Source organism: Trichosurus vulpecula, chromosome 1 (genome assembly GCF_011100635.1).
Source record: "Trichosurus vulpecula isolate mTriVul1 chromosome 1, mTriVul1.pri, whole genome shotgun sequence".
Taxonomy (NCBI): domain Eukaryota; kingdom Metazoa; phylum Chordata; class Mammalia; order Diprotodontia; family Phalangeridae; genus Trichosurus; species Trichosurus vulpecula.
This window is the reverse complement of record NC_050573.1, coordinates 547,964,494-547,984,541: the sequence shown is the minus strand read 5'-3', so window position 1 is coordinate 547,984,541 and position 20,048 is coordinate 547,964,494. Positions and strand designations below refer to the sequence as shown.

The 20,048-nt window shown below is 39.3% G+C and overlaps 1 protein-coding gene across 1 annotated transcript in view; it reads right to left on the bottom strand.

The window, feature by feature from the left end:
- Window positions 1–20,048, bottom strand: part of LOC118841617 (integrin alpha-M-like) — a 60,544-nt gene that overhangs the window by 21,387 nt on the left and 19,109 nt on the right. Inside the window, exons 8-19 of the mRNA XM_036749178.1 lie at window positions 18,502–18,655; window positions 18,103–18,253; window positions 17,719–17,792; window positions 17,344–17,473; window positions 17,083–17,225; window positions 15,826–15,966; window positions 15,501–15,710; window positions 8,041–8,171; window positions 7,757–7,914; window positions 5,538–5,692; window positions 3,776–3,907; window positions 3,590–3,663 (exon numbers count right to left, since the gene is read on the bottom strand). Coding sequence (XP_036605073.1) covers window positions 3,590–3,663; window positions 3,776–3,907; window positions 5,538–5,692; window positions 7,757–7,914; window positions 8,041–8,171; window positions 15,501–15,710; window positions 15,826–15,966; window positions 17,083–17,225; window positions 17,344–17,473; window positions 17,719–17,792; window positions 18,103–18,253; window positions 18,502–18,655 — 1,653 coding nt within the window. The remainder of the gene's footprint in view (window positions 1–3,589; window positions 3,664–3,775; window positions 3,908–5,537; window positions 5,693–7,756; window positions 7,915–8,040; window positions 8,172–15,500; window positions 15,711–15,825; window positions 15,967–17,082; window positions 17,226–17,343; window positions 17,474–17,718; window positions 17,793–18,102; window positions 18,254–18,501; window positions 18,656–20,048) is intronic.

Genomic DNA, 20,048 nt, shown 5'->3' with positions numbered 1-20,048 from the left:
CAATAAAATTGATAAACCTTTGGCCAATTTGATTAAAAAAAAGAAAGAAGAAAATCAAATTACCAGTATCAAAAATGAAAAGGGTGAGTTCACTTCTAATGAAGAGGAAATAAAAACAATAATTAGGAATAATTTTGCCCAATTGTATGCACATAAATTTGACAACCTTAGAGATATGGATGAATATATACAAAAACATAAATTGCCCAAGTTAACAGAAAAGGAAGTAATATTTCTAAATAACCCCATCTCAGAAAAAGAAATTGAGCATGCCATCAATGAACTCCCTAGGAAAAAATCTCCAGGGCCAGATGGTTTTACATGTGAATTCTATCAAACACTTAAAGAACAATTAATTCCTATACTTTGTAGACTATTTGGGAAAATAGGTGAAGAAGGAGTCCTACCAAATTCTTTTTATGACACAAATATGGTACTAATACCCAAACCAGGTAGAGTCAAAACAGAGAAAGAAAATTATAGACCAATTTCCCTAATGAATATTGATACAAAAATTTTAAATAAAATATTAGCAAAAAGATTGCAGCAACTTATCATGAGAATAATACACTATGACCAGGTAGAATTTATTCCAGGAATGCAAGGCTGGTTCAATATTAGGAAAACTATTAACATAATTGACCATATCAACAACAAAACTAGCAGAAACCATATGATCGTCTCAATAGACGCAGAAAAAGTCTTTGACAAAATACAACACCCATTCCTATTAAAAACACTAGAAAGCATAGGAATAAATGGAGCCTTCCTTAAAATTATAAATAGCATCTACCTTAAACCATCAACAAGCATTATTTGTAATGGGGATAAGCTAGATGCATTCCCAATAAGATCAGGGGTGAAACAAGGATGTCCATTATCACCCCTACTATTCAATTTGGTACTAGAAACATTAGCTGTAGCAATAAGAGGAGAAAAAGAAATAGAAGGAATCAGAATAGGAAAAGAAGAAACTAAATTATCACTTTTTGCATATCATATGATGATTTACTTAGAGAATCCTAGAGGATCAAGTAAAAAACTACTTGAAATAATAAACAACTTTAGCAAAGTTGCAGGATATAAAATAAACCCACATAAATCCTCAGCATTCCTATACATTACTAACAAAGCCCAACAGCAAGAGATAGAAAGAGAAATTCCATTCAAAGTTACTGTAGACACTATAAAATATTTGGGAGACTATCTGCCAAGACGGACCCAGGGACTATATGAACATAATTATGAAACAGTTTTCATGCAAATAAAGTCAGATCTAAATAAATGGGAAAACATCAGTTGCTCATGGTTAGGCTGAGCTAATACAATAAAAATGACAATTGTACCTAAATTAATCTATCTATTCAGTGCCATACCAATTGAACTACCAAAAAATTATTTTACTGAGCTGGATAAAATAATAACAAAATTCATCTGGAAGAACAAGAGGTCTAGAATATCTAGGGTATTAATGAAAAGAAATGCTAGAGAAGTTGGCCTAGCCATACCAGATATTAAACCGTACTATAGAGCAGCAGTCATCAAAACTACTTGGTGCTGGCTAAGAAACAGAGTTGTGGATCAGTGAAATAGGATAGGTACACAAGATGGAGAAGTCAATGACTATAGCAATCTACTCTTTGGTAAACCCAAAGAGGCCAGCTTCTGGGCTAATAATTCACTATTTCACAAAAACTGCTGGGAAAATTGGAAAATGGTAGGGCAGAAACTGGGCATAGACCAATATCTTACACCATATACCAAAATAAAGTCAAAGTGGGTTCATGATTTAGGAATAAAGGCTGATCCTATAAGTAATTTGGGAGAGCAAGGAATAGTTTACCTATCAGATTTATGGAAAAGAAAAGAATTCATGACCCAACAAGAGATAGAGAACATTACAAAATGCAAAATGGATAATTTTGATTATGTTAAATTGGAATGTTTTTGTATAAAAAAGCCAATACAACAAAGATTAGGAGGGAAGCAGAAAATTGGGAGAAAATCTTTACAACCAGTATCTCTGATAAAGGCCTCATTTCTAAAATATACAGGGAACTGAGCCAAATATATAGGAATACAAGTCATTCCCCAATTTAGAAATGGTCAAAGGATATGAACAGGCAGTTTTCAGAGGAAGAAATTAAAGATATCTATAGAGATATGAAAAAATGCTCTAAATCACTACTGATTAGAGAAATGCAAATCAAAACAACTCTTAGATACCACATCTCTCCTGTCAGATTGGCTAAAATGACAAAACAGGAAAATGATAAATGCTGGACGTGGGAAAATTGGAACGTTGTTACATTGCTGGTTGAGTTTTGAACTGATCCAGCCATTCTGGAGAGCAATTTGGAACTATGCCCAAAGGGCTATAAAAATGTTCATACCCTTTGACCCAGCAATACCACTTCTAGGGTTGTATCCCAAAGAGATCACACAAGTGGGAAAAGGACCCATATGTACAAAAATATTTATAGTGGCTCTTTTTGTGGTAGCAAAGAATTGGAAATCAAGGGGATGCCCATCAATTGGGGAATGGCTGAACAAGCTGTTGTATATGAAGGTAATGGAATACTATTGTGCTATAAGAAATGGGGATGATACGGATTTCATAACAACCTGGAAAAACCTACACGATATAATGCTGAGTGAGCGGAGCAGAACCAGGAGAACATTATACACAACCACAGATATATGGATTCTGTGAGGACTAACCCTGATAGACTTTGCTCTTCTCAGCAACACAAGGTGCAAAGATAACTCCAAAGGACTCACGATGGAGAATGCTATCTACATCCAGAGAAAGAACTATGAAGTATGAATGCAGATTGAGGCACACTTTATGCCTTCCTTTCCCTCCCCCTGTTTTTTTTCTCTCTTTTGTTTTTGTTTTTTGGGGGGTTTTTTGGTTCTATTTCTTCTTTCTCATGATTCATTCCATTGGTCATAATTCTTCACAACTTGACTAGTGTGTAAATAAGTTCAATGTGAAGTTATACATAGAACATATATCAGATTTCATGCCATCTTGGGGAGCGTGGGGGAGGGGGAAGAAAATCTGGAACTCAAAATTATGTAGAACTGAGTGTTGTAAACTAAAAAGAAAAAAAATAAAGTAAAAATCTTGCAAGACCAAATACTGTTCCAGAGTTTAACAAACAATTGAAAGAAAACTTTGGGTGGTTTCAGCAGGTTTGTTTCATGTAAACATCACAAACCCAGATCTAGAGGAATATGACCAGAAAAAAAAGACCAAAAAGATCTTGAAAAATGTTTGATCATTTGTGATATTCTACAGTTGTTAAACAATTTATATGTGACATAAACAATTTATATGTGACACGCAAGTATGAGAATGGTTATTAAGATCACGAATCTCCTGCTAATGAAATGTATATAGGCAATTCTTTTATTTAGCAATCCACTACAAAATTCATCACGAGTCGTTCTTTTCACTGAAATACAAAATAAACATTTATGATGCAAAAAGAAAATAATAATGCTGAAGCCGTACAGTGCCTGGATATTTGAAACAGAGCAGATTTTAAGGAGAACAAAGAATGACACTAGTAATGCCTCTTACCTCTGGAAGCTAAAGGTGATACTGAGATCATCTTGACAGATACTATCATTGCCACAGTTCTTCTCAAAGGGAAGCTGCAACAGAAAGGAATCTTGCATCCTGGTATATCCCAGGCTGAGAGCAAAGGTTCTACTCCCCGGATCTCTGCTCCTCCCCAGATCCCAGCAACATTGCCCCAGGACTCACAGCTTCCATGAAGAGCCTTTGCGCATTCGCTGACAGAACAGGTCGGAGGTTCCCAGCTAAGGCAATGGGCTGTCCCTCCAGAGAGAAGTTGAGGCTTAGGATGATGGGAGTCACTGAGTCCTCTACACATTTCTGAGGGAGAACTAGCATTAGTGAATCTGGTCATGGTGTCCCACTGCACTGGTTTCAATGTCCGGCAAACATCTACTAAATGCAAGTCCCTTTGATTGGCACTTGGCATACAAAGACTGGGATACCAAAGATACAAAGATTCACCTTGAGGTGAAGGTCAGTGTCATATATACTTTTGTTAGAATGTATAATGCTAATATTTGTTTACAAATGAGGCCAGAATAGAGTGAAAAACCTGGGAGAAAGGGTAGTGCTGAAAGAACTGAAATTTATACCATGGACGAAGAGCAGGTACATCAGTAAGAAAGGTGGAAAGAAAGGATATTGTCAGAGAGAATTTCAGAATTACAATTGCAAAGAATTGTAAACAAAGTAGACGTCCATAGGTTGGGAAATAGCCACACAAATAGTAACATATTAATGTCATGGAGGAGTACTGTGCTGTAAAAAATGACAAATATGAGGAATATAGAGAAGCCTGGAAAGATTTACATCATCTGGTGCAAAGTGAAGCAAGCAGAGCCAAGAAAACAGAATACATGACCACAATGTAAATGGAAAGAACAACAAAACAATTAAAAGTGAATATTGCAAAATGACAAAGAATACAAATCTTGACAAAATATTTACAAAGCTTGGCTCCAAAGAAGAGATATGAGAAGACACCACCACGCCTCTCCTTTGTTGAAGCAGACTCATGACTGTGGTATACGTTGTATATGTTTTCAGACTTTTTCAAAATATTGATTTTGCTGATTTTTTTCTCTTGCTATTTTTTTTCTCTTTATAAAAATATTATTTGTTATATGAGATTGCTCTCTGGAAGAAATTCTAGCAATATAAAAAACAAAAGGTATCCTTTAAAATTTATTTTTTAAAAAATATTTTAGCTTGCTGTAGTAGAAAGAGCAGTAGATTTGGAGCCAGTTTCAAATCCCCACTTTTACTAGTTACTCCTGTGTAGCTTTAGACAAGTCACTAAGTCGCTTTGGGAATCAATTTGCTTATATGTAAAATGAAGGGGTTGGATTAGATGATTTCTGGTCTGTTTCAGTGCTAAATATGTTATCCTATGTAAATGGAAGCTAGGACATAAGCTTGGACAAACTACAGGGGATAGCAGAGGATAGAAGAGCCTAGTGCATGGGGTTGTGAAGGGTCGGACATAATTAAACAAATGAACAACATACAGGGGTGGGGAACCTGCGGCCTTGAGGCTACATATGGCCTTCTAGGTCCTTGGGTGAGGCCTTCTGACTGAATCCAAGTTTTGCAGAACAAATCCTTTTATTAAGGAGATTTGTTCTGGGAAGTTTGGATTCAAGTCAGAAGGCTGCACTCAAGGACCTAGAGGGCTACATGTGGCCTTGAGGCAACGTTCCCCACCCCTGATACAACAACAGCAGTGATGGGAGACAGATGCAGACATGAGTAATTATAGTTGAAGGGAGAAGGAGAGGAAGTGCAAAAGGAAAAATCCAGCAAAATTAATGTGAGCACTTTAACAAGTATCACTTTTGGGGTGGCACAAGGGAGGGGCAGGGAGAGAGAAAGGGATGAATGCTACATAGTTCCATCTTTATGGCTTTTTTTTTTGTAGATGAATACCCTTGTCTTGCCCCAGGCTCACCGGTAACAGCAATTTCACTTCCTCACAGACACTGTTCATGCCAACGGTCAGGACATGCCTCCTCCTATGGTTTTTTGTCTCATCAAAGATGGCTCGAGGCTTAGAGCGTCCAGGATCCAAAACCAGGTCATATGTCACAGAGCTTTGGACTTCTCCTGGGTAGGAATGGAAGGATTAAGGACAAGGGTCAGATTCTTGGTTCCTCTATTAAGATAAGAGGGACCGAGGATTCCATGGGTTGCATTATAGGTGAATAATTTTTTTCTCTTTTGTTATTTTTTTAAAAAATATTTTTAGTTTTCAACATTCACTTTTATAAGATTTTGAGCTCTAAAATTTCTTCCCTCCCTCGCCCCCTCCCCAAGATGGCGTGCAATTTGATATAGGCTATGCATGTACAACCATATTAAACATGTTTAGGTCAGTGATTTAATCCCTATTATTCAACTTGTTCCTACTTGGACCACATACACACCCATGTACATGCATACATGCATGCACACACACACACACACAATGTGATGAGGGAGAGAAGTAAGCAGTAATAAAGTGAGTATCTGAGCAGCTTGTGAGTAGATGTTTATCTTAGCAACATCTACTCTAGGAAATCACACTTTTCGATGATCTGTCCCCACTCTTCTGAACCCAGGCTTTATTTTATACTGTGGGAGTGGAGCCCTGGGTTCTTATGGAGGAGAATAGAAAACAGGGAGAGAAGGATGGATGAGAGCGTCTAATGTGAATTCCTTCAGAAAGGCCTTCTGTGTCTATGGAGTAAAGCAATTTGGATTGTTGGTGGGAGGTCACCACCTTACCAGCTTCACATGGCCTTTTGCACTTTTTCCTGAGGTGACTTCTATGGCAACCAGGAAAAAATATGAGGGTTGAAAGTAATGTCTTCACCACAGCTCCACCCAGCACCTTTGCAAGTTTTTCTAAGTGGAGTACTTGCAACAGTTTGAAATGATCAAGGTTCTTGACCTAGGTTCTCAACCCAGGGGTATGATAGCAGTAAAAATGAATTTTTGGATCTTAACAGAGGTCTTATTGAGAGACTACCTGAGCAGCCACTGAAGAAAAGCAGTTTAAAGGATGGACTTTAAAATGCCAGAAACTTTCTCTAGCTAGTTGGCTGAGTACTATATCACGTCTCCTTAAAGATAGTCTTGGGACCATAAAAATGAAAGTATAAACATGAGAGCAAAACACTCTTCCTGCTATGGAGAAGTCTCATCACAGCTGAAGACTTGCAGGTAGCAGCAGAGAACAGCTCCCACTAAGCTAAGGTGCCCCTGAAAGTCTGCACTAGCAGCAGCTTGGTGAAGAAGGGATGCAGCAAATAAATAATCAGCAGGGAGAACAGTATTGATGACATGACATTGCAGGTGAAGACGCATAGCAGAAAGCAGGAGTCAGCAGAGGTGCTCAAGCAGGGAGTTCAGCTGGGACTCTCAGCAGAGAAATGACACTACTAACATGAACTCTTCAGTACTGGAAGGAGGCAGGAGTTCCCCATCCAGGTGCATTCCCTAAGAATGTGCCTGGCCATATGTGTTCCTTGGCTACACATATTCCCCAGGTGTGTGTACTTCCATGCACTGCATATTTCCTGAATGTATTTCCTCTTCCACTTGTGTTGTGGTAATGGTGCAAGAGTGTAGGACCCCTGTACATACAGGAGAAAATTTTGACCCAAATGGGGTCATGAGGAGTTAGGCATGACTGGAAATGACTGAACGATTTCATCAGGGTGACTTTGTAAGCAAGCAAAGGCTGAATGCTTACTAGATAATTATCCTTAACTATTTTGTTAACAATTTTGTTCAGCCCTCTTTCTATTCTGACTTCACGAAGGCATTCCTTCATGCAAAATACACACCAACGTTTCCATCTATTCAACTTGAACAGTTCCTTCAAGGCTTATCTCAAGAGCCACCTTCTTTATGAAACTTTCCAAGATCCCTCCAGATGACAGTGACCTCTCATTCCTTAATTTTCCCATAACAATTTGTGTAGACTTCCTCTTCTACCAGCCTGTATCATATCGTCTCTGCCCTCTCCAACCCAAGTTATGTTGTGAGATCCTTGAGAACAAGGAATGGGTTATTTTTCATCTTTGAATCTTCAGTCCAAGCCCAGTACCTTACACACTGCAGATGTATAATTCATATTTTCTGAATTGAATTTTAATACCATAATACATCATAACTAATTCTTACCTAGTCGGTCTGCTATATTTTTATGGACAATGAGACAGACTCTGGCGACTCCAGCTTCTTGATTGGTTTTCTCTTGTTCCTGACACTCAAACACAGACCTCTTCAACTCTTTGGGAATAATTTGCATGGACACTTCCAATCTCAGTACTGGCTGGGTCCTGTTGGGAAAGAATACAGGTTTGGGAGGACAAGATAATAGGTTCCCTGGGTTCCAGACAATAGAAAAAAGGATACTTAGGGGTAGGATATCTTGATTGCTTAGAGAAAGCAGGCATAATTCTTACCTGAGCAGCAGCACTTGTCCGTTGGCCCCCACAGCCACATCCACAAGTCCATCCTGGGTGATGTCTTGCCCTCCACCCAATGACTGTCCAAAATACTGGAGTGTGGGGGAGAGTTGAGAACCTGCAATCCTCTGAGGAGAAAAAAAAGTAGGTTATAAAGTGATTAAACCACCAGAGTATGCTCAGAAGCTCCAATGGTCATTACTTCCTCAAGGAATTGCGGGGAACTTTCCTCTCTGGACAACAATTTTAAGACAGAATCTGGCCCCATGTTTCTACTTTAGTCCCTTTATAGTGCACATGACTTAGGACACAAGAGAGTTTTAATTAATGTGTGGGGCTCTTGTTATAGTTAAATAATTTGGAGTTAAGTAAATTAAAAAGGTACACAGGGTAGTTAGTCTGTCTTGCCTTGGCTTTGAACACACAAGCCTAAGCTTTTACAGTTCTCATCTATTTTACCGTCTGTCTATTCTGCTGCCTCTCAGCCCAAGTTTGGATGAAACCAGACCCACTGGTTACATTCTCCTACTTCAGCTTCCCTAATTACAGGTTTAAATTGCATTCTTTGAAGCCACTTGAATTCCATGCTAGTTGTTTTTCTCTTCTTACATTCTATGACCAGAATTTGTTTCAATTAGACCCCTTTTCTGATCCAAGTGAATGTCCATGCTAAGCTTTCTTTCTTTCTTTCTTTCTTTCTTTCTTTCTTTCTTTCTTTCTTTCTTTCTTTCTTTCTTTCTTTCTTTCTTTCTTTCTCTTGTCACACTGCTCTTCAGAAAGGTCTGCTCTGCACACGTTTCTCCCCTGCCCCCACCAGCCTGTTAGGTGATCAAGGATGAACTTCACTTGGGGCGGGGCAGTGACTGAGATATAAGGTCTGGTCCTTAGCATAGTAGTTTCAGAAACTTGTTTTGATAAATTCACTCTAGGATGATCAGGCTTTAGGGATTAATCCACGCTAATTACATTCCCAAGAAACTGCTTTCTAAGCAAGAATGCCAATTTATTCATTTACAATGGGGGATATACCTGGCATAAGAACTGGGGACTCCTTTTGTGGTCCCTGGGAGACTTACTCAAGAGAACAAATTAGAAGCGGGAAGGTTATTTTGTTAGTACAAGATTAGAGCAATGGGAGTTGGCAGTTCTGGAGGGATAGTTCTCTACTGAGCTCTATTTATCTAAAAAACTGAGCTTTGTCCATTGATCTTGGGGTGCACCTCACTTTTTGCCCTTAAAACATGTTATCCTCTTTTTATATTTTGGAGTCTCCTTCCTTGTCCTAGCTTATCTAAGTCACTCTTGCTCAGTTAATCACTTCTGACCCATTTTGAAGTTATCATCTTTAAAACCCACATTTATGTAACAGATCAAGAGAAGGTCCTAGAATAACAGAATTGCAGAGTTGGAATAGACCTTTGAGGTCAGCTAGACCAAGCCCTACCCAAATCAAGAATCCCTGCAAATGATCTACTTGAAAGCTTTTAGTGAATGGGAACTCACTCCTTGCCCACAATGTTCATTCTATTTTTTCTTTCTTTTTCTTTTTAATTTATTTATAATTTTTAGTTTACAGCACTCAGTTCCACAAGTTTTTGAGTTCCACATTTTCTACCCCTCCCTCTCCCCCCACCCCAATGGCATGTAATCTGATATAGGTTCTACATATATCTACTCATTTAACTTATTTACATAATAGTCAAGTTGTAAAGAAGAATTATAACCAATGGAATGAACATTCTACTTTTTTCAACAGCTATAACTGTTAGGAAGTTTTTCTTCACAATGAATCTAAATCTGCTTCTCTGAAACTTCCTCTAATTGTGCCTAGTTCTGTCTTCTAGGGACAAGCAGAATAAATCCAATTCCTTTTCTATGACATTTCTTCCACTGTAGTTATTATATTATGTCCCACCCCCTCCAAGTCTTTTCTTCTCTAGGCAAAACATTTCTAGTGCCTTCAACCTATCCTCACATGAAACAAACTTGAGAGTTTTTATCATCCTGGTTGCCTTCTAATGAATATTCCCCAGTTCATTATGGTTCTTCCTAAAATGTGGAATCCAGAACTGAATACAATACTCTAAGTATGGTCTGGCTTTGGTAGAATATATTGAGACCTTCCTAGTCTTCATCTGCCTTTTAACATAGCCTAGGACGGCAGTTTTTGAAGGTGCTATGTCACAATGTTGATTAATATTAAACTTGCAGTCCACTAAGCTCCCAAGAGCTTTTTCTACTGGCACTGTTGTCTAGCCCTATCTCTTCCATCCTGTATTGGTGAAGTTGCTATTGTTGTTGTTTGGATAGCTAAAGATAAGACTTTACATTTATCCCTATTAAATTTCATCCTATTAGGTGCAGCCTATTGGCATTTTTTCAATCTAAATTCTCATACAATGTGTTAACTACCCTCCAAACATCACATCATCTGCAAACATGACTAACATGTTATGTGTCACATCATCCAGCTTCATTTATAATATAGAAAAATCATACAATTTCTAACATGAATTACATATCCTACAACTATATTTCACAACAATATTCATAACATATTATATAATATATAATAATAAATGCTTATTCCCTCTCTCATTCATAAAAATGTTAGTTGCAGTTGTTCTTGTGATGTCTATTGGCTTGTATTCATGATGAGCACTACAAGGATAGATGCCCAACAGTTCCACAAAATAATGTTTCTTTCTTTTGGGTAGGTGATGAAACCAACTTCACTAACTCCCATCTGAGAAGAATCTCCAGACCACTCTTCCATTTCCCTGCTAAGTTTATCAACAACTTTACCTTCCACTTATAGCAAGAGTGTTAATATAGATGTGGTTCACTCCCTTCAGTAGTGTATGCATTTGTTGGTCATTGAGAAAAGTTCACATATTAAGCATAACAAGGTATCAGTTAAGACCTATAGACTGTCTATAGAAATGATTCTTAGCAGTTTCTGCTCCCTCTTCCATCACTCTACTAATGTCTGTCTCTATAGAAGCAGCAAAAGGTTATGCAAAACCTTGTATTTGCATTTGTTGAATAATCAGCCAAGGTTTAAAAAATAGAGTCATCTGGTGAGCAATCTTCTGACTATAAGCCTCTCTTTTGTCTAGTCCTAGATAGCAGATGGTCTCTTACCAAGACTATATGTGAAGCCTTTCCATTTTGGTAGACTAGGCACCATGCTAGAAGAGTCTTTAAAATGATAGGATACAAACTTATAGAAGGGTAATTACAAGGATCTCAAAAGCTGTGCAGGATAGCATTCTTAACAAGATTTGTAACAAGAATCTCTCCTCATAAGTCATCATCTGACCCAGGGGTGGGGAACCTGCAGCCTTGAGGCCACATGTGGCCTTCTAGGTCCTTGGGTGTGGCCTTTTGACTGAGTCCAAGTTTTACAGAACAAATCCTTTCATTAAGGGGATGTGTTCTGTGAAGTTTGGATTCAATCAAAGGGCTGCACTTGAGGACCTGGATGGCCACATGTGGAGGCTGAAGGTTTTCCACCCCTGAATCTTGGCCTTTATTTGAAGAGCTCCAGTGAGGCAGAAATCCCTATCTCCTGATGTATTCCATTCCACTTTAGATAGTTCTAGTTGTTAGAATTTTCTTCTTCTGTTGAGACTAGTTTTGTCCCCTTGGAACTTCTATTAATTGTTGCTAGTACAGCCCTCTGGGTCCAAGCAATACAGATTTAACCTTTCTTCCACATAGAACCTCAAATACTTGGAGAAAACTATTACTTTCCCTCCGTATTTTCTCTCCTACAGGCAAAATGTCTCTAGTATCTTCGACCATTCTTGATGTGGAAAGAACTAAAGGTCCTTCACCATCTTGGTTGTCCTTCTATGGGCCCTTTATCAGCTTATCAATGCCCTTCAGAAAATGTGGCAGCAAAAATTGAATCTAGTACCCCAGATGTGATCTGAGTTTACAGGAAGGACCACAGTGAGGCTAGCACCTCCCTTGTCCCAAACCTTAAACCTCTGTTAGGGCAGCCTAAGATCTCATTAGCTTTCTTGGCTGTTGACTCATTGAATTTGCAGCCCACTAAAATCCCTTGCTCCTCCAAAGCATGCAACCTTTGCTTTATCCATCCTCTTCTTCCATCTCCCACCAGAACTCAGACTCTGCCCCTTGAACTCTGGGTTCAAGCAGGTGAGTTTTTGACTTACGTTGCCCAGAAGCAGGCCATCATACACTTCGTGACTTCTAGACCATGCTGCTGCATACATGCGTACATACATGCATACAAACATACATACCCCTTCCTCCCCACCTGCTTCCCAGCTTCCTTCTATATGTTGTCTTCCCCACTATAATGTAAGGCCTCTGAGGGTATGAACTATCTTTCTTGCTTGTCTTCGTATTCCCAGGGCTTAGTATAGTGCCTGGCACATAATATTTTTTCATTTATTCCCTTCTCTTTTCTATACGGCCTGCTTTGAACCATACCTCCCCCAACTCGGACTTGTGAAGTGCATTTTTGAAACCACATCTTTGTATTTACTTATATATGTGTACACATATATGTAATGCAGGGTGTTTCTAAAGTCTGGACACATAGGAAATGTAGAGTTGTTGCATCGAGTTCACGTGAATCTTGCGAAGCACATCAACTTTTGCATCACAAATGATGGAAATCATATTGAAGATGTTATCTGTTAATATTCCAATTAAATAAAATGTTGTTGAAAATTTCATTCATTCCATTTCTTGAAAATATGCATTTTTGCTTATGTGTCCAGACTTTAGGAACACCTTGTATACATACATGTCCCTATTAAATTTCATCTTACTAGGTTCAGCCCAATTGTCAAACTTTTAAAGATCTTACATCGTAACTATTAATCAGTGTGGAAATTCTTTTTCATGGCTTTGTGTTATCTAATAATATATGACTTTATCCAAGACATGGATAAAAATGTTAAACAGCACAAAACCAAAACGGCTGCCTGAGACATTCCACTGGAGACCTTCGAAATTGACATGAAAACCTTAATATCTACTCTTTGAATCTAGTCAATCAACAATCAACCAGCTGTAAATCCACTTCCTTGTTTGATCTCACATTTCCCCATCTTTTACAGAAGAATCAACATGGGAGATTTTTGTCAAATGCTTCCATGACATTTTTCTGAACTTCCAGCTTAGTAATAACAATAGTTAACATTCATAAAGCACTTTACCAATATCATCTCATCTTCATTCTCACAACAACCTTGGGATATGAGATTGTATTGGGACTGAGATATGTATCGTTATTATCCTTATTTTTTATTATATTGTCCTCATTTTATAGATGAAAAAAAGAGAAATGAATCATTTGGCATGACCTGTTCCTAATGAAGCCTGCTGGACATTTGGGATTCTTGCCTCCTTTTCTTTGTTGCTGTTCAGTCATTTTCAATCATGTTTGACTCTTCATGACTCCATTTGGGGTTTTCTTAGCAAAGATACTAGAGTTGCCTCCTTTTCTGGATGTCCGCTAACCATCCCTCTAATGATATCTTAGAATTTTGTCAGCAATATAAATCAAGCTAGTTTGTAGACTCTATTCTTGTCTCCTTTTTAAAAATTGAGGTAATGTTGACTCTTCTCCAATCCTGCAAAACTTTTTTTATTTTCCATAGTCTTTTGGAGATAATTGCCAGAGACTCAGGAATTCCATTTGCCTGTTCTTTCAGTACTCCAGGATGTAGGTAATTTGGGCTTGGTGCCTTTAACTTTAAGGTAGCTAGGCATTCTCTTACTCTCTTCTTATTTATTTTGGGTATTAAGTCACTATTTTTAATTTTTGTTTTGTCCTTTCCAGTTTAAAGATCATTGTCTTTGGAGAGAGAAACAAGATAACTGTTGGGCAGCTCTATCTTCTCCCTGCCATCTTTTACCATCAATCAACAAGTATTTATGAAGCATGTACTATGTGCAAGATACTACTGGAGGTATCAGAGATATAAAGACAAAAATGTAACAGTCTCCATTCTCAAGAAGCTAACATTCTGTTGGGGAAAACAAGTACATATGTGTGCATAGTATTTTATACTCCATGTAGGACTTTAACACACTGCCAGTATGGTAGGTGAAGTCCTCAAGTGTAGCACAGACTAAAATAATTTGGGTAGAGAACCCCAAGAAAGCATTTGGTGGCACAATCTCTCTCCTCTAACCCTTTCATTGATGGCTTTTTGGCTCACTATTTACATACATATGCATACATTCACAATACGCAGATAGTCTAGAGGGACATGAAGGTTTAGCCAAATCTACCAGGTCTGTGAATTCCCAGGGAGACCCCAATGCTCAGCTGCTAGTCCCATGCTTCCTGATTGGGGGAGGGGGAAATAAATGCATCTCCTATTAGAGATGGTTTCTGGTTTCAGATTCTTTTTCTCAAATAATAACTCAAACACAGGTTAGCATGCTAAATTCTTTTGTCTAGCACTCGATATCCAATATTGAAAAAAGGATAAACAGAAAATGCAAAGGAAAAGGAAGAGTTCTGGCTAGCAATGTCCAGTGGAAATACTGTAGCCAATGGCAAGCTTACAACTGGAAGGTCAGGGAATGGCTTTTCTGCTTAGATACAGGGGGAAAGGGCAATTAACACAGTGACTTTCTCAGAGTTGGGGACAGGAAAACTGTTTCTGAGGTGGCATTCTCATCAAACTATACTTATTCAACACTGAAACCACCTTGTCTTCACCAACTGATAACCACACCACTCAATTGTCATAGTCTCTCTGAGCAAAAGAATTAGGGAGAAAAAGCCTGGGTATCAGCACCTCCCCACATGTTCCTAAGATGGAGGATAAATCTCAAACAGTCAAACTGTTTCCACTTCCTTCTCTGGCTCTCAGAACTCTCCATGAACAATCACAGGACCCTGGCACAGTTTATGATCTCAGTGCCTAGCTATCTTTACATAATCAGATTATTATCACCTAGTTAAAGCAAAGGTCAAATCTATATTAGAAGACAGGATAAGGATGAGAAGACATCATGTACAGGTATAGCAGCTCCATCCCCAATCTATACATGAGGTGTCGACCCTGAAAAATGGACAAAAGTAATGATACTGACTAACTGTTCAACCAATGAAAAATAGTTACTACAATGAAGGGATTGTTTGGGATTGATCATGTGGTGTTTCTAGGCCTGCACACAGACCTTACCCTATAGACCTGCAATTGATAAGAAACTCAGACCAGGTATCTGGACTCATGTCACAATGAGATAAGCATTCTGGGTCTACTTAAAAATATGCTTGTTAAAATGAATGAATTCGATTATATTTATGTATGGTTTGATGTCATTATAATACTCATACGATTTTGGAGAGAAGCTTTGAATCACAAAGAGAATAGGGCAAAAGGAACTTGAAAGAAGTCAAGAAAAAAAATGAGATACCCAAAGGATGACAAGTTAGGAGAAATAAATAGTCTCACCTGGCTGTAGGAAGAGTTGATTCTGGATCCAGCCGTTCCATGAAACAAGTAGATGGCTCCTCGGTTCTCTTCCTCCCCTGGTGCCCCCACAGCCACATCCATTATTTTATCTCCATTCACATCCCCCAGCACAGCCAGGGCTGCCCCAAAACGACTGCATATATGCCCTGGCTGCCCTCGAAGAACAACTTCACAGCTCCATTTAGCCTTCTGAAAAATGAACATTGTGACAGACTCCAAATCCTGGGCCACCCTTCCAGCCATTCACTTCAGATATCATCTCTACCCAAGACCTAGATTCCTTGCCTCCCATTAATCTACTTACTCCCCGAGGTAAGGGGCAGATAGACACTTGGCCTCCCTGGTTCCGTTCATAGTAATGAGGAGCCCCAATAAGGATCAGGTCAGTGTTGCTGTCTCCATTCACGTCTACTGCACACACGGTTGCGCCAAAATAGGAACCAATCTGAGGAAGATAAAGATTAAGTCACTTATCCACCTCCACAGGGACTTTAGTGTACCCTTTTACTGAGCTCATAACACTGCCATTTGGATCATGAGGAGGGGACTAGATGAGTTCCAAAGTCCCTTCCTTCTTTCACTTTCTGTGTTTTGTTTCTAAGGACGAGAGCAGGGGATGGAGTTCACTCAGGTGATGTCAGACTTCCGTGTCATCTGACTCAGGCAAGTTAAAAGCAGAGTGAAGGTCCTATTGAGGAGGCAGCTGAGGCTGACCATCAGCTGACCATGCAACTGAGGCATCACCATCAGCTAGCCCTTTGGTGTTATCTCTGCCTGTGATGTCAAGTAGCTTGCAGCATGGCCTGATACACAAGGTTTCCCCAGGGAAACACGACACAAGACAGACAAGTAGAGAAAGCTCCTTAAGGAACACCTCCATAGCCGCCACCCCCCATCCCCACCCCTACCCCAGCTTCCCTGCTCTGCCATGACTGGGTCTTACTTTTTTCTCTTGCTCTTTCTTCTTCCAACTAAGACACAGGGCTAGGCCAGGGCAATATGGTGGGCCAGCCTAAAAATAAGCCCAGAGGCTCACATGCTTTCAGTATTTATAGCTGTCTACAACCAGCCTCAGAGTGGGAAAGAGGCTGGGGTTCTCATCAGGACTATTGGCAGCACTTGCCACTCTCTTGCCTCCACGGATCAACTAGCTTGCCTTCCGGATTGTGCTAACCAGTGGCTGAATAGGAATTTGGTTCCTTCAGGTTTGCATATCATGAGGAAAGTCTTATCTTTCAGGTTGCACAAAGTACTATCCTTTATCTATTTTGTGTACCTGTAATCATTTACCCGTGTATAGTATATGCCCTTGTCAGTCTTGACTCTTGTGTTCATTTTTGTTATTCTTAAGATAACTTGGATGAAAACCTGTAAATGGAAATTACTGACCACAAGAAGCTGTCATGAAGGTGGCTATATTCCTGAGGCTACATCTGTGGGAAAGAACTCCATAGCTACAGGTAGTGGGAGTGGAAGCAGGAAACTATAGCATTTTGTCATCCTTTCTCTCTGCCCTATCTCTCTTTGCATTTATGTTAAACCTAATACCCACATCACCTACCTGTTTCCCCATGACCTCGGCTGTCTTCTCCCAAGTGTTAAAGCTCTTTTTGAACATTGCCACCATCCCCATGTGTTGATATCGAGGAGCTCCCATGACCAGACTTTGGGTGTTTCTTTGAACGACAACATCAATAGAATAACCTGAAGAGATGAACCCACAAAACGGGAAGTGTATTTTCTCTTGTGGATCTCACTTTAAATGAGGGAAGATTCTTCTCCATAGCTCTCATGTTCTCAAACATGAGGGTATCTCCCTTACCCAAGTAAGCATCATTCATGTTCAAGTTCGCCAGGGATATGTTGATGAATGTGGGTTTATCAATTTGATCATACAGAAGAGCTCCACCAGACCAGTCAAAGCTCCCCACTGTACCCAGTAGAGGCCCATCCTAGGAGAAAAAAGTATTAGAACTAGAGGGGAAGAGACAATTTGTAAAATCCTTATTGCTCAGCAGAGTGCCCACATCCCACTTCCCTCTGACATGGGAAGAACTAATGAAGTACTCCATCTGCCCATCCAGACAGGGGGAATGATTCCTACTGACTCTTCTGCCTTCTCTCTGGACCTTATTCAAGTTCATACCACTTCTACCCCATTTCCTCACCACCCTGGACTTGTGTAAAATCCACTCACAGAGGTGAAAACACCACTGAAGCCTTCCTGAGACATCTCATACTCGAAAGAACTATTGCCCCCTGATTGGGTTCCTGTGGGAGACAAAATGTCCAGATTTAGAGAAAAGTAGAGAAAGCTACATAAGCAAAATTAGTGGATGAGGATCCAGTCACCTCTATTTCAGAAGAATGGACTTTAGAGAAGATTTGGAGGGTAGGAATCAAAAGATCTGTGTTTCGGTGAACAGGAAGGAGACTAAGATCTGGGGAACAAGATACAGAATTGGTTGTTTAGAATTAGACTGCCCCAGCAGGCCAAAAATCTAGTGAGTGGGAAGGAAAGTGGTTGTGTGAGGATGAAAGATACTAGATCTGGACTTGGGCCATGGGAATCCCATCTTACCTTCAATAGCAAAGATCTTCTCCTGCAATTGGTTTTGGATGTTCTTCAGAGCATCAAAGTTATCCACCCGAAACATGTGCTCCTCTGATGGGTCAGAGGCAATGGTCCTGAGTTCTTGCAGAGCAGATGGGCTTCTAAAGGCACGTCCCACCTGTCACCAGTGGACAACAGCAGAATCAGGGTCAATGTGGGAACGGACTCTTACCTTCCGGAAATTTCTGAGGAAACAGAATCTCAACTCTGTTCCCTTTGTTAGGAGACAACAGGGTTCATGGGTGGACAAAAGGAGCTGTAGGGGGTATGTTTATGTCTTAAAAGAGAAACTACAAGAGAGGGAAAGCAAGAATTATAGCTAACAGCTTAAGAAAGAGCCAGGAAAAAGTTCTTCTTGTTCCATACCCCAATTGCATATCGGATGACCCCTTCTTTCTCTGCCTCTGGGATGACATCTCTGTACTTCAAACTATCTCCCTGTATCTGACCATCTGTGATGACAATGAGGATCTTGGTGGCATCTTTCCGGGCTCCATTCCATTCTTTAAATAGTTCTCGTCTGTCCAAGAAAAAAAGGGTGGAGTTTTCAATTTCCACTAGACTAAGTTGTGACAGACTTTGAGAGGGATATCCTGGCAGCTTAGCTAATACAGAGAGTTAGGGACATGACAGATCATGATCTGAACTCTGAGGCCTGTCTAGTCTGGAGGAAGGGAGAACAGAAGATGAGTATAGTACAGGGCTGCACTACAACCAGTTTTGGGAAGAGGCATGCATGGAGGAAGGGCTTGATGGATGCCTGAGATAAGATAAGAAGGTTCTTGGTAATCAGGCCCATTTACCAGTGTTCTAATCCAACCATCACTTTTGAAGTGCCAGGCACTTAGAGGTACTTGGAAGAAACACCAAACAAACAAAAAATTAGTCCTCTTGACCTGAATGAAGGGGAAATGTTTGAAAAGAACACTGGGAAGATCTCAGAGAAGATGGTTATAAAGGAGCATACCTTCTCATGCTCTCCTTCACAAATAACAATAAGAATGTTGAAAAGAAATTAAGTTCTCAGAAATCCTCACATGAAAATTTAAAATAAACAGGTGAACTGAAAGACAGCTCTGTCACAATGAAAATGTGTTTTGGAATAATAGGTAGAGACAAAAATGTCAGAAGAAATGTATATTGAAATAGCATCCACTGCTGCATAAGAAACAGTATGGGGCTTTATGAAATATACAATTACATCTTAGGAGGAAGTGATGGTGAAACTTTGCAATTTTGAAATCAACATGGAGAAAATATCAAGAAAATCGAAGCAGATGAGATCAGAATTGACATAGTGGAGAGCAGAATGCTAGGAGATACGGGTGAGACAACACAAGATCAGAAAATAATTGAATTGGAAAAAGATTGTAAAGTAACATGTTTAGAAGTGATAGATTTGGAGAACAGATAAAGAAACAAAGCCTTAAAGTTATAGTGGTTAAAGAAAATATTAAAGATCACAAGAATCTGACCATTATATTTCAATGTATTGTAAAAGAAAACTTCCCAGAAGTATAAAAAACAATGACATGCTTTAAATATAAAAGATTCATAGAACCCTCAAAAGGAGGAAATCAAAATTGAACTCTCTTAAATGTACACCTGTTATGCTTCAAAACTACATCAAAGCAAAAAAAAAATACTTCAAGATGCCAGAAGGACAAATTATAAAAATATCAATTTAGATCTCATAGGATTTTTGTTTATAAAGATGCCACCCCTACATTCTCCAAACCCCATCTCAATACAGACCTGAAACGTGCAGGTATCAGTTTACTGGAGTTCCAACTAGGAACAAGCCTGCAGTTATGTTACCTAGACCTAAACGTGCATTAGAAATTTATAAGTTTAGACCAGTAAGGCAGTAATCAGACTTCACCCTACATTACTTGGGACACAATGAAATCTGC